Raw genomic sequence first — 15,308 nt, 5'->3', positions numbered from 1 at the left:
CTGAGTTGTACTGACTGAGTGATTTCAGTCTCTGGCCCATTACTTGCAAAATCATTTGGCGGACACAATTGTCTACATGTGACCAGACAGTCCAAAATGAATATTTTGTCGATTATTCTAAGTAATATCATTTAAGTCTGTTTCTCTTCTGTGTGTGTTTAAACTCATTTTGCAGTCAGGGAAGACAATATGAGGATTTATTGCCTTTTAAGGACCCTACTAGACACTTAAGGCACATGTTGCCCTTTTGGTGAAACTATTTCAGTAGGTAATTTCATTGGCTCTTATGTATAAGGGTAGCAGAATGTCTACTTTCTGCCCTTTGATTTTGGTGGACCTCTGTTTGCTTATGGCTGGGTTGTAGCGGGTTTAGGGAGGGGGCTTGTAGACGCTGTGTATGTCAGAGCAACATGTTCAACAATAAACCACTAGCTAGCTTCACATCTGGGGCTAGATTTAAGCATTGTTTCTTCATTGAAATTGATGTGTTCTGTTTTCAAAAGACAAAATGAAGCTCCTTAGTAATATCTGTATCTATCTGGTACATGTGTATGTATAATTATTATTATAGACATTGGTTACTTACCGTGGCCACAGGGAAAGCCAGGGCACTGAAGAGAAGGTCTCTGCAGGAAATTATGTATTTAGCACTTGGCAGTTTCTTAATTAGTCTCAACACATCAGCCAGGAAGGAGATCCCATAGAAAACAGCCTGCAAAACCTAAATTAATTACAGATAATGAGGGAATCTTCATCCACCATTGATTAGCATGTTCCTGCATGAACTCAATACTTGCTCTTTAGGGAGCTGTTTTGTTGGTGAACTACAAGTCAGCACCAGGGAAATAGCTTTTGGCTCAATTTTCCTTATTAACTGAAAGTGATTAAATAAAGTAGTTCAGGAGATTACTTTAACAGTACCTCGCTTAATGGACCGAGCAGAACAGTGTGGTGTGAAGAGTGAGCTTTATTCAGACTGAAAGTGGCAGGATGTGTTGAAAGACAGGTCTTTTTGCAATTAATATGTTAATTGTTCACCTCAAGGTAACATAGTAGTGATGGGAGGGGACAAATCTGTGGCTATTCTGAGTTCTAATGTTTCCTGCAAATCAACCACTATAAGTGTTCTCACAGGTTAGCCAAGATGGTGCCTCCTGGCTGGTGGTGATAGTTTAGAGTTCATGCCCATACTGTACCAATTAACCAATACATAATACCCTAAAAGGGCTGTGTTAGACAGCGAAGCCACTTGAAAAAGAGTTGTCCTGTACTGGGTCTTGAACCTATTTCTGCTGAATTCAGGGGATGCAAGAGCAGGACTTTACATTCAGATCCGCAAAGATATTTTAGGCAGGAGTTAGCCGCCTCAATACCTTGAGGATCTGGGCCTCAGTAACTAGAAATAAGACACCTTTGCACTAGAATTGAGAGCGCTGGTTGAATTAATTTTTTTGGCAAATAATGTAACCAATTGATTCTGGCTCTTTTTAAGTTAGCAAACTTCATAGATGGTCTGATAATATTATGCAAATAATGTATTATCTGTATTTTCTTCCACTGATCATCAAATAATTGTATCTGAAAACAACGTTTCTCATTGTTCAACCACCTCGGCTAGTGCTACACAATGGATCATAGTGCACTAAACGTGGAAAGAAGTAAAGATGGAGCCTATTAAGAACTTGCTGCTCTTTGGCTGCTAATCTGTGCTCAACTTTGAACCTGAGCTCAGTTTTCTTGATTACTGGTGGTATTTTTAAAGCTAGATTCTCTCTCTCTCTCTCTCTCTCTCTTGGGCTGGGAAACTCAGTCTACTGCAAATGCTGGCACTGCTGAGATGGAAAGATACTGTATGGCGTTCGGAATGATGTCTCTTTTGCCATGATCTCACCCTGAATCAGATTTTTATTTTGAGTTTGTGTGATATCTGAGGTTGGACTGATTTCTTCTTCAGGAGCCTGGAGAAGGTGGGGCTTGGGAGGGGACACCACTGGCACAGGACTTGATCAGAAAGTTTTAGATGGAAAATAGAGGATGGGAAGCAGGATGGCCTCCCCCTGCCCACCAAAAAAACCACCCCTATTTCAAAACACAATACTTTGTGCTTTCATAGTGTGGTTCCCCTTAGGGCATCAAGGTGCATTTAAATATTAATGACTTAAGCCTCACAACACTCCTAGGAGGTAGGTAATTAGCTTTAAACAAAAGATAGGGAAACTGAAGCACAGAAAGGCTAAGTGACTTGTCCATGGTCTCACAGGAAGTATGAGGCAGAGGTGGGAGTTGATTGCAGGTCACTTGACAAATAGTGCTGTGGCTCATCCCCAACACCATTCTTCCTCCCAAAGAGGACAGGAGGCTTATAGACTGAATAATGCAATTGTCATTAAAAATAGCCCAGCCAAAACCACAAATATTTACAGTTCAAGTTCATTCCAGTTTGAGACACAAAAATAGCCCTTTAAATATGTGTGTGTGTGTGTGTGTGTGTTTCACCATTGACTTTGAGATCTTCCTTATCAAGACTGGCCTCTCTAACTGTAGGTACAGTTTGGACTCTAAGGGCTCAATCTTGCAAGGTGCTGGACCCAAAGCAGCAAAGCACTTAAGCACATGCTCAACTTCAACGGGACTCTTTGTATACTTGAAGTTAAGCATGTGTTTAAGTGCTTTACCAGATCAGACCCTGGGGCCCCATTCCTTGAGGCACACACATGGGAGATGGGTGCTTAAGAATTGCTCTTTTTCCTGTATGCCATCGACTGTAACTACTGCAGGCTGGAGAGCAAGCTACAATGTTCAGTTCAATACTTTCTCCCTACACTTTAAACAGCATGACAAATGGCAATGAAATGACCTGTGTGACGTGATGACAGTGAAAGTCTGGTGATGCATGGTGACTAATCATTAATAAAGCATCTCATAGGCTTTCCCTATTTGAGAGAAGCATGGTTCCCAGAGTACAAGGGTCTGATTATTGCTTTTATGGTGAGCCCTACATTAATCATGAGACAGAAATAAACTTCATTTCCCTCCCCAGTAAAATAAATTAAAACAAACATTTGGATGGAAAAGAAACAGATGGTCCCAAAGCATCCAAGTTCTCAGTCTAGCATTCTTTCTGTAGTTTACAGAAGAGGTCAATCGTATCTTCCAGACTAAAAACTTTCCACTCATTTTTCTTTACTTAGGTTGCGGTGTGTGAGCGTGTGCACGCTCACACACCTGTATCCATAGGCCCCTATTTCCAAATAAAAATCCTGGAATTTAATCTCAGGAGTGTACCTTTAAGACACCCAACATTCTATCCTCAGCTATAATAATAGAAATCCAAAGTAACTGCATTGAATTCAGTGGATTTCCATTGGTATAACTGAAAGGACACCTTAGCCTAATGACAGGTTTCAGAGGAACAGCCGTGTTAGTCTGTATTCGCAAAAAGAAAAGGAGTACTTGTGGCACCTTAGAGACTAACCAATTTATTTGAGCATGAGCTTTCGTGAGCCACAGCTCACTTCATCAGATGTTTACCGTGGAAACTGCAGCAGACTTTATATACACACAGAAATCATGAAACAATACCTCCTCCCACCCCACTGTCCTGCTGGTAATAGCTTATCTAAAGTGATCAACAGGTGGGCCATTTCCAGCACAAATCCAGGTTTTCTCACCCTCCACCCCCCCACACAAATTCACAACCACATACCACACAACAGAACCACTAACCCAGGAACTTATCCTTGCAACAAAGCCCGTTGCCAATTGTGCCCACATATCTATTCAGGGGACACCATCACAGGGCCTAATAACATCAGCCACACTATCAGAGGCTCGTTCACCTGCACATCCACCAATGTGATATATGCCATCATGTGCCAGCAATGCCCCTCTGCCATGTACATTGGTCAAACTGGACAGTCTCTACGTAAAAGAATAAATGGACACAAATCAGATGTCAAGAATTATAACATTCATAAACCAGTCGGAGAACACTTCAATCTCTCTGGTCACGCAATCACAGACATGAAAGTCGCTATCTTAAAACAAAAAAACTTCAAATCCAGACTCCAGCGAGAAACTGCTGAATTGGAATTCATTTGCAAATTGGATACTATTAATTTAGGCTTAAATAGAGACTGGGAGTGGCTAAGTCATTATGCAAGGTAGCCTGTTTCCTCTTGTTTTTTCCTACCCCCCCCCCCCCCAGATGTTCTGGTTTAACTTGGATTTAAACCTGGAGAGTGGTCAGTTTAGATGAGCTATTACCAGCAGGAGAGTGAGTTTGTGTGTGTATGGGGGTGGGGGGGATGTGAGAAAACCTGGATCTATGCAGGAAATAGCCCGACTTGATTATGTAAAGAGTTGTCACTTTGGATGGGCTAGCACCAGCAGGAGAGTGAATTTGTGTGGGGGGGTGGAGGGTGAGAAAACCTGGATTTGTGCTGGAAATGGCCCACCTGTTGATCACTTTAGATAAGCTATTACCAGCAGGACAGTGGGGTGGGAGGAGGTATTGTTTCATGATTTCTGTGTGTATATAAAGTCTGCTGCAGTTTCCACGGTAAACATCTGATGAAGTGAGCTGTGGCTCACGAAAGCTCATGCTCAAATAAATTGGTTAGTCTCTAAGGTGCCACAAGTACTCCTTTTCTTTTTACCTTAGCCTAAGATTGCTATAACTATACTTTAAAAAAAAAAAAGGTAAAAAGTTAGGAAATTAACCGTTTAAGGAGATTAACCACCTAACTGAAATAACATTCCATATCATACATGGTTTAACAGAAATAGAGAAGTGCTAACAATTAGTGTGCACACTCAAGTTACAAGTTGCAAGAGCAACTACAGACTTTGGAAAGTTAACTATTGTCCCAGACAATGTCAGGAAAGAAATTATGGTACTACTGCTCACTTTAGGTGAAACTCACTTCTGTGCAGAAGGCCTACCTGAGGTTTATGAACACTTCAGTCCCTTATTTGGAGAGTGTAAGTGGGACTAATTAGTGCACAGGGGTGAATTTCACCCCTTAAGGGTACGTCTACATTTTGAACTGGGGGCATAATTTCTGGCTCGAGGAGACATACCTGTGCTAGCTCTGATCAAACTAGTACACTAAAAATAGAAGTGTAGTCTCAATGAAATGAGCAGTGGAGGGGCTAGCCACTCCGTCTATGATCCAGGCCAAGAGACTAGGTATGTACTTGGGATGGCTAGCCTATGCTGCCACTCGTGCTGCTGTGGCTACGCTTCTATTTTTAGTGCTCTAGATTGACCAAAGCTAGCACAGATATGTCTCCTCAAGCTGGAAATTATGCCTCCATCTGGAAGCATAGACATACCTTTAGAGGAGTGCAGGAGTGAAGCCTTGATACCACAGGGCATGTCCACACTGCAATTAGACACCGGTGGCTGGCCTGTGCCAGCTGACTGGGGCTCACAGGGCTTGGGATAAGCGGCTGTTTAACTGCAATGAAGACATTTGGGCTCAGGCTGCAACCTGGGACCCTCCCACCTCATGGGATCCTAAAGCTCAGGCTCAAGCCTGAGACCAAATGTCTACATTGCAGTTAAACAGCCCTTAGCCCGACCCCTGTGAGCCCCCATCAGCTGGCATGGGCAAGCCGTGGGTTTTTAATTGCAGTGTAGACATATCCCCAGATATCCTGTAAACACTGAGAGGAGCTCTGCTGCTGTGCGCCTCCGTAGGTGCCTGCTATTAAGTGGTTTCATTTGGATTATACTCAGCCTATGTTTTCAGGTGCAACAAGAGAATTTAAACCCCACTTTAAAACTGGAAAACTGAACACAGCCTTAATTATGGAGTCATCACAAGTGCATCCATAATATATCACCATACCATAGAACACAGAGGGACTTGAACACCAGATCTGAACCCTCACAAACTCAGGAAAATTCATACCTGGACATGAATCCACATTTCGCAATTATGTAAGTATAATAGAAAATATACAAAAGGATGAAATTATTTTCAAGCAGCAATGTTGGCACTTGCAACTGCAGCTGCTCTCAGTATATAAATCTGCCAGCTGTAGTTTAAAAGGATTCCCCAAAGTATTCCCCCCAGAACAGGAAGAGAAATAAGAACAGAAACACTCTGAAAGGGAGAAGCCCATGATCAACCTGCAGAGAAGGGGGAATTGACTGGCCCTTCAGGACAAACCTCTCTGTTTTCTATAAACCATTTTTAGTGCCACAGTGATATAGGGGCTTTAGAAATGCTTACATACAGACAGACAGGATGTGTTTCATTAACTATAGCTATTTAATTTGGCCAGACAGATCAGATGAACTAGGAGGCATCAGTGGCAAAAACCAAATTTCACCTAATTTGATCGAAGCAAGTATTTCCATTTATTTATTCCTGTGATTCATTTTCAAAGACAGCATCTGGCTACCTGAATGTATCTAATTCCCAAACTGATAGTCATAAACACAGCCCACAGCATTTTGTTTAATGGGATATAAATCTGATGTTCCATGTGGGCTGTTAGATATGGCAATCAAATTTTACTACTTTCATATATACTCACACTATAAAATTATAGAAAATATGTGCAATAAATATTGGATCTATTTGAAAACAAATAGGAAACAGTACCGTTAGTACAATCAAAACCATTTTAATAATAAGAGATTCAAGTGTAATGAACAAAATTTGGGAGAGGGAATGTGGATGCGAATGTCTGTTTGCAGTTGTCGGGGATGTTCTTTATGCATATTCTACTTGTGTATATGCAATAAACCATTTTATGTAACCGATGGAAAGATTTGGGGTAATAACTTATTCTGGATGATGTGAAAACAAGGAGTGATCTCTGTATTGATATGAAAACAAACAGAATTAGAGAAAGACCAAGTGGCAGGTTCTGCATGTTGACTGCCGAAAGGGAATTGCACTGTGGGCATTGTTTTCAGGGGCACAGCCACACAATTGTAATGTATACATGGCTGTGCACGTTGACCCTTTGTGGTGTATTTTGGAAAAGACACCACTACACATTTGGAGCTACATCCTAAGGGACATAGAGAGACCCTTTATTCCCTAAAGGGGAGCTCTGTGCTGGCCTTTCTGATTGTGAGGTTAGGTCACCTCAGTATGAGACATGGAGCAACTGAGTCATGAAGCAACTGGTCTACCTCAAAAGGGGCTGCGAGCTTAAGCATTAGCTCCTGACCCATCCACTGTTGGATCCTATTAAAGAAGTTCTGTATTAAAATCACAAATGAGTTTGATTCCCCATAGTTTAAATTCCAGGGTATTACTAATTAAGAGGTCTCTTGGTTTTTGGTACTGTTTCTCTCCCTCTATGTGTGAAACTTTCAAGCTGCTAATTGTGTTAGTACATTCTAAGACAGAGTCTGTTCTCAAAGCAATTCACAGAGAGAGAGACTCAAAGCAATACTCTAACAACAGAAACAGCACCCAGAGACTCCCCGCCCTTTTGTTGTATTAACAATTGTGATTAAAATAGAGATAGAGGATGTATGTGGATGGATGCTTAGTGTGGATAATAAGTGAATGATCAGGGAGGTGCCAGCCTAAGAATCCAGCGTCCATCGGCTGAAGAAGGCGTCAAGTGGAAATAACCAGAGGACCCCCCCCCGGAGGGCAGACTGGAATCCACCCAACAGCCTCAAGAATGGGAGAACCAAAGAACAAGATAACATCTTGGAGCCGTCAGGAATGTGCTATCTGCTGATTGATTCAACAACAGCATGAAGCAGCAATTCCCATAGACTGGCATAGGAAGAAATTCCGATAAAATAGACTCTAAAAAGTGAGAACTTTGGGGTCTGATTCCGCAAACCAACTTCCAGGAGCATCAGATGAGCATCTGACAAGGCCCTGCTCCCTCCTCATGTCCAGGCCACCTGGCCAGTGGCTTGGCATGAGCAACTCTAAGGCTGGTAACTATGATAACAACCTTGCAGAACCTGTGTGTGTGTTTGTATGAATGAATGTGTGAATAAATATGAGATTGAATGGAATGTTATAACTATAACTAACTGCTTACTATGATTCTTTCTGTATTCACAATAAATGTGGTATTTTGCCTTTTTCCCTTTAATAAGATCCTGCTGGTTTTTATTTTATTGGTATAACATTTTGGTGGAGAAATGCGAAAGGGGGAATATTGGTAAAAAACCTCAGTTATTGTAAATATTGGTGTGCACACCGCCAGCTCTAGTGAGCTAGGCATTTCTATTAGGTTAACCAGACCTGCTGGCCTCCGAGAAGGTAGCAGGAAAAACAGATTAAACCAGACCTGCTGGCCTCCGAGAAGGTAGCAGGGGACCTGCTGGCCTCCGAGAAGGTAGCAGGGAAAACAGATTAAACTAGACCTGCTGGCCTCCGGGAAGGTAGCAGGGGACCTGCTGGCCTCCGAGAAGGTAGCAGGGAAGAACAGGTTAACCGGACCTGCTGGCCTCCGAGAAGGTAGCAGGGAGAAATAGGTTAACTGGACCTGCTGGCCTCTGGGAAGGTAGCAGGGGACCTGCTGGCCTCCAGGAAGGTAGCAGGGGAAAAACACATAGATTAATCTATGATTTCAGAATCTACGCTGTGTCACTTGCTAAGTAACACCAGCAGTGACAAAGAGATTGAAACATCCATGTTAAGATGTTTAAAAGAAAACAGGGTAAGCCAGTACCAGAGGGAGCAATGGAGTCAGAAGGAACTCCAACCTCACCTTTCGTTAAAGAAATTACACCTTTTAAACAAATCCTTCAAAAATTTGGGCACAGTCCTTGGACTAAACAAGCCCTAGCTGATGTCTGCACTATTTCGGACCTAGAGGATAGATTGGCTCAGTATATCCTCATATACAAACCTTCTAGTGCTGCCAAAAGAGATGCAGCAGCAATTTGGTTGTTGTGGGAGGCATGTAAGGATTCTTCCCTCCGCTTGTCTTCATGTAAAGAGGAAAAGGCACAAACGGAAAAGGGAGCAGACAATTGGAAGGTGCTGGCTACAAATACCCAAAGCCACCTGAAAATAGTGAAAGAGGCACTCCAGGAATACAAAAAGAGTGAAAAAGTTAACTCTGCAGAGGCTGGAGGGAGGCAGGTAAAGGGGGAGAAGGTCTTATGTACGGCACCCCCAGGCATAATTACAAAGAGAAAAGAGAGTAAAAAAAAAAAAGTTAACTCTGCAGAGGCTGGAGGGAATTAAGCAGTTAAACTTTGTATTTCACCCAAACAACTTTTAACCGAAAATGTTAAAAAGGAAAAGTGTTAGAGAAAGAGCATTCTTGGTTTCTTTGCAGCCATTCTGAAAGAAAAATGGGCCCTTTTCCAAAGGAATGTCTGTAAATTAGCCAGGCAAAAATAAACTATCTGATTAAAATCATTTGAGTGGACAATTTAGTCAAATTTGCTAAAAGAACATAAGAGGGTTCTATTGGAACTTAACTGCCTCAAATGTATAAAGGGAATGTAAGATGTAAAAAACAGAGCAGTGTGGAAGGGATGTTAAGGAAAAGAAAATGTGTATGTATCTATCTGTGTGTGTGTAAATATGTAAAGTTCTAAGGACCAGTTACTTTTGTTTTTGTTTTAAATAATGCCACTAAAAATCCATTTGACTCTTTAATTCAAAGTTGCAAAACTGACAGACCTTTTTGCTAGACACAGGTAATTAGTGTTGTTTGGCTTTGGGATTTGGCATTTAACCCTTAACAGGTAACTCAATGCTTTACAAAATTTAAAATATTTTTAAGTTGTGGCTGCAGCAGGGCAGTCAAAATCAGGAGAATATAAAAAAAAAAATTTGGATTCTTTTTGTTTGTTTGTTTGTTTTTGTAACAAAATAGCAGATGAGAGTTGTAGTAAAAAAAAAATTAAAAAAAGACAGTGCCTCTCTGAAGCAACAGCAGGGGTGAGGTGCACAAAACAAAAAGAAGCAATGTTAGAAACACGGAGTCTTAAAATGGCTCTGAGTAATCAGACTGTCACTTTGATAAAGGTACATGAAAACTCTGTAAGCAAAAAAAGAAATAGTGACACCTTAAGTAAAAATGGATCTGGATAATGTTATAGAAGTTAAACTATGGAAGGAATGTGCATTTGCCCCAGAACATGTGCAGGGTATATTGTAGAAGGGGCAAAAGAAATACAAACATACCATGCTACTTAATTAAAATGCTATTGAGGCTCCAAAGGGAGCCACAATAGGTTGGGTTTTCTTTTTCAGATTGCTGTGTGTTTTGGAACCAGAAGTTAAAAGTAATCAAAACTCTGGTGAAAGTTGATTGTGTCCCTTTTAAGATAGACTCTCTGAGCTGCTGATGGCTTTAAATCCAAAAGCAGGAAGTTTCTGTGAAAATGCAAATTACCTAAATGATAAAGGAAGGAAAGAACTAGCAGCACAAAGGAACTGCAGATAAAGGACATACCTGGTCAGCAAACAAATTGTCTAAATAAAAGGCATGGGATAACAAGATAATTTTAATAAATTTAATGATAATAAGTATCCCTGTAAAAACGTATAGTGTGTATGATTTTTGGAAAAATCCTTTAAGGTCGTATGGTAATGATGCTTCTCAGTTATTACCTGTAAATAAAACTTAAAGCTTAACACAGCAGGAAAAACATTATAAACTTGGTCTGCTGTATAAGAAGGAAAACTCAGGGATTTAATGACTAAACAGTGGGATAATTTCCCCATAACCCTTAAAAGATAAAAACCATTGAAACCTGGCCTGCCTATAGAACAAAAACAGGAAAATGTGGGGGCAATTCCTCTGTTTTGCCTGCAATCAGCAAGGGTATTTGTAAAAGAAATATTTTAAGCAATAATCTGTCACCCCAAAAGGGGTAGAAACATGTTCTTTTGTCTTTCAGAAAATCAGGAAAAGCTGATGCCAGCTGAAAAGCAACCCAATACCATGAATCTACTGTCACAATAGAAATTGTGTTCTGTGTTCTATGTTTTGTCTTGTGTTTTGTCTTGTTGCTAGCACTGTTGTGTGTTTAAAAAAAAACTACTGAAGACCTGCAGGAATTTAAAAATAAATTAAGCTTTCTGTCCCAGCTACAGGACAGCCTGATACAAAAACAAGTACATGCCAATGTAGACTTGGTCCAAATTGGTCTGGGTAACCTAAAAGGCCGATGGAATCTTTAGTAATGGCTTAATACTACCACATGGCTTATCCATAAGAAAAAAAAATATTAGAAATAGGAAACTACACAGCCATAGCTATGGGATGCACTGAAATGCAGATACTTGCACTAGCTACTTTGGAACACAAAATGTTCTGGGTCATATTGGGAAATATTAAGGGTTTGATGCATTTGTTAAAAAAGAAAGAGATCATTGTTTGACACTTATCAATATGAATGGATGCAATATGTTTCCAGTATTGTAAACCAGACTTGTTAATGGGAGAAATTGTTGTCAAAATTGCACACTAACAGTCCCTGGAGGCAAAGGTATTGAAGGTTAACCCACTCCCCATATTACACATGGGATCCTTCTGGCTACCCTGGACCTTGAGCCAGTGGGCTGGGGAGGGAAGGAAGCTATTGGACACTAGAGGTTGTACCGAATGGACTCCTCAAAAGTGGGTGTGCCTCACCTTGCCTGTTGCCCCAGAACCTTGTAGTAAAGATACATCACTAAGATCATGTATGTGGCATGAATTGGAATCACAAACTCAAATTGCCTCACAGTACTTTCTCTTGAATAGGCTACATAGAAAGTGACACTGACAATTATAAATCTTAGTGTCAAAAGGGGGATTATGTTGGATCATATTAAAGAAGTTCTGTATTACAATCACAAATGAGTTTGATTCCCCATAGTTTAAATTCCAGGGTATTACTAATTAAGAGGTCTCTTGGTTTTTGGTACTGTTTCTCTCCCTCTATGTGTGAAACTTTCAAGCTGCTAATTGTGTTAGTACATTCTAAGACCGAGTCTGTTCTCAAAGCAATTCACAGAGAGAGAGACTCAAAGCAATACTCTAACAACAGAAACAGCACCCAGAGACTCCTCGCCCTTTTGTTGTATTAACAATTGTGATTAAAATAGAGATAGAGGATGTATGTGGATGGATGCGTGGTGTGGATAATAAGTGAATGATCAGGGAGGTGCCAGCCTAAGAATCCAGTGTCCATCGGCTGAAGAAGGCGTCAAGTGGAAATAACCAGAGGACCCCCCCCCCCCCCCCCGGAGGGCAGACTGGAATCCACCCAACAGCCTCAAGAATGGGAGAACCAAAGAACAAGATAACATCTTGGAGCCGTCAGGAATGTGCTATCTGCTGATTGATTCAGCAACAGCATGATGAAGCAATTCCCATAGACTGGCATAGGAAGATATTCCTATAAAAATAGACTCTAAAAAGTGAGAACTTTGGGGTCTGATTCTGCAAACCAACTTCCAGGAGCATCAGATGAGCATCTGACAAGGCCCTGCTCCCTCCTCATGTCCAGGCCACCTGGCCAGTGGCTTGGCATGAGCAACTCTAAGGCTGGTAACTATGATAACAACCTTGCAGAACCTGTGTGTGTGTGTTTGTATGAATGAATGTGTGAATAAATATGAGATTGAATGGAATGTTATAACTATAACTAACTGCTTACTATGATTCTTTCTGTATTCACAATAAATGTGGTATTTTGCCTTTTTCCCTTTAATAAGATCTTGCTGGTTTTTATTTTATTGGTATAACACCACTAGGCCTCTGGTATCCTAACCCGTCCCTCCCTCCCTCTTTTTTTCTGCCACATATAGGGACACTGGAAGTTACTACTACCCAGAGCAGCCTGTGCAGGTGAGGGAGGGAATGGTGGATTAGGTACTTGCTGTAACACCCTCCCCACTTCCTCAGAAAAAGTCTCTGGAGAAAGAGGGATTGTGAGCCATCAAGGAGCTTCTGCTTCCTCCACCCCTTCATGCCCCTGTCTGAATCTCACCACCTTTCCTCTGTGACTGGAGGGTGGTGTCTTCAGTCCAGTGGGCACCCCTGTCGCTCACTGCTCCATTTTGGAATAGTCAATTCTGCTTCTGAAAGGACGGGGAGGAAAATCAGCAGTCATTTGCTGTCTCCCCATGCTCACAGCGAGACCCTGGGAAAAGGGTAGCTTCACTCAACATCACTCCCCTGGTGACCCCAGTATTGTGACAGCAGAACAGCAGGGCCATGGGGAGGGCCTGAGGGGGACCATTGCCTGAGGGGGACCATTTTGCCTCAGGATTTCTTTATGTTTGGGCAGCACAAAGCCATTCCAAGGGCCAGCGATGTAGGCGGGCTCTGCAGCCGCACAGCAGCAGGCTTATGTTTTGGCCCTCGGTGGTTAGGATGTTGACGGGTATCTCCCAAGGAGAGGAGCTTATATACTACTTAGATTACTCCCGAGTGTTTCCCATTTTGTCATTCGTTTTCATTAATGGTTTTTAAAAATACAGCATAAGAATGCCCAAAAGTATAGCCCCAAATCCTGCTCCTCACTCTGTGGGTGTGGAGAGCTCAGCCTACAACAGGACAATTGTGGTTCAAAGAAGCTCAGACAGGACGTCAGGGGCCTATGGGGTGGTTCACATTGCTGGTTGTTAGTAGCCACAGCAGTTAATATTTATATTGACTACTACTGTATATGCTACACAGACACAGAAGAGACCATCCCTACCCTGAAGGGCTTAGACTCACAAAGTGCTTTAGTGTGTGCCACCATGCCCTCTATTGTGTAGTAACTTCCAGTGTGGCATTATCCAGTGGCCCTCTAGGGATAAGGATGGGCATGGGCAGGGCTGGAGGTTCCACTGCTATGTAAATCCATACACCACTGACTGGGTCACAAGGGGAATGCAAGGGCTATGGAGCCTCGAGGCTAAAGAGTGTCCCTGAAGTAGCTCCATTGCCAGAACAACAGCTCAGTAGGAATTCTCCCCACAAGCCCCTGTCTCCGCCCATAGAAATCCCCTTTGCACAGCTCAGCTACTTGGGCTAGTTACATGGACCAAGTTTTGTCCCATGGACAGCATGTGTTATATGTTTTCATTTTGTTAGTAATGGTGTGATATTAGTACTAATGTGTGATGGAGAAATATTATTGTCAGTATATCACAGTGTAATTCTAAGAAACATAGCCAGCCACTGATCACACTTCTTGAAAAGCATGTGATAATATTGCACATATTTCTACATTTCTTTATGCCCATTGTGACTTACGTTCCCCCCCCCCCAACAATTTTTTAAATTAAGTACATGCAATGATTGGCTATTACCTCACGATATTTTGTTTTACTGCTTGTATATTTTGTAATAGGTTAAATCATATTCAAAGAACTATAATTATCACTGTATGCATGTTACTCAGTGCTGAATATACGTATACTAATACTAATTGGTAATTATTCTACTCCTAAGACTAGATAACATGCTTCAAAGCTGTAAATCCTTCCTGTACACGCTCTACATTTCTTTCCTTCTCATGGTTAACTTGTGTCTTAACAATGAGGCAACTAGCTACAGTATATATAAAATTTAGAAGTATTGCAATTTGCTGCCAAATATTCTTTATGCATAAACAACACAAATGTGGATACCTATTTAGTTTCCTTTGGGGTATAAACCATAAAAGAAAGCAGTATAACAGCAGCAAATACACCAGCTGCATATGTTTTGAGGCACAGATGGTAGACAGACAAATAGACAGATTGGTACCACTGTATAGTACATGCTTACCAGATTGAGAACTGTCAAATATTTCCACTGCCTACCATAAAGGAACACTTCAGACGGCTGGTCTTCTGCTCTTACGAGTGAGATTGAATAGGTTACAAAAATATACCAGACAAAAACAAGGGAATGGTACACAGCCAGTGTAGCGATTGCCATGGTTCTGCTGTGAGTGCTATTCAAGCCTAAAAGCAGCTTTTCTTTTAATGTTCAGTAGCCATGCATAAGAAATTGCACGGCAGGAGAGTTTGCTGTCTGAAGAAAGTCAGGACGCTGCTCGCATGAAACAAATATTACAACACTGGCTGGACTTTGCTTCTTTCTTCTTCTCTTTTTTTTTTCTACTGATAAGCTTGGAAAAAATAGGCTTATTCCCTGGATTTAAATGTCTCACTCAAGATTACTGAAGATTAGTTGCAGAGTTACATAAGTTTTGGTGTTTCTGCACCGGGGATGAGGTTGTCGCTGGTTTTGCATAACTGAGTTTCATGTTCTTTTTGGACAAGTAGGAAAAAAACCCTATTTTTCCTTCTGGTGAGATATTGGTGTTGCCATGAGCCTTGATCAATTTTCGGGGACCTTTGTCACTTTTGTTTCAATAA

At 41.4% G+C, this 15,308-nt stretch overlaps 1 protein-coding gene across 2 annotated transcripts in view; it reads right to left on the bottom strand.

Moving 5' to 3' along the window:
- The window catches only part of ADTRP (androgen dependent TFPI regulating protein), a 95,391-nt gene extending 80,312 nt beyond the window's left edge, over positions 1-15,079 (bottom strand). The window contains exons 1-2 of one of the 2 annotated variants that reach the window (XM_048839862.2): positions 14,713-15,079; positions 587-721 (exon numbers count right to left, since the gene is read on the bottom strand). In XM_048839862.2, coding sequence (XP_048695819.1) covers positions 587-721; positions 14,713-14,865 — 288 coding nt within the window. In that variant the 5' untranslated portion in view covers positions 14,866-15,079. The remainder of the gene's footprint in view (positions 1-586; positions 722-14,712) is intronic. The other variant, XM_048839864.2, reaches the window with a different exon arrangement.
- Between the last annotated feature and the right edge of the window lie 229 nt (positions 15,080-15,308).

Source organism: Caretta caretta, chromosome 2 (assembly GCF_965140235.1).
Source record: "Caretta caretta isolate rCarCar2 chromosome 2, rCarCar1.hap1, whole genome shotgun sequence".
Classification (NCBI taxonomy): domain Eukaryota; kingdom Metazoa; phylum Chordata; order Testudines; family Cheloniidae; genus Caretta; species Caretta caretta.
The sequence above is the reverse complement of the archived record's forward strand: the minus strand, read 5'-3'. Positions and strand labels throughout refer to the sequence as shown.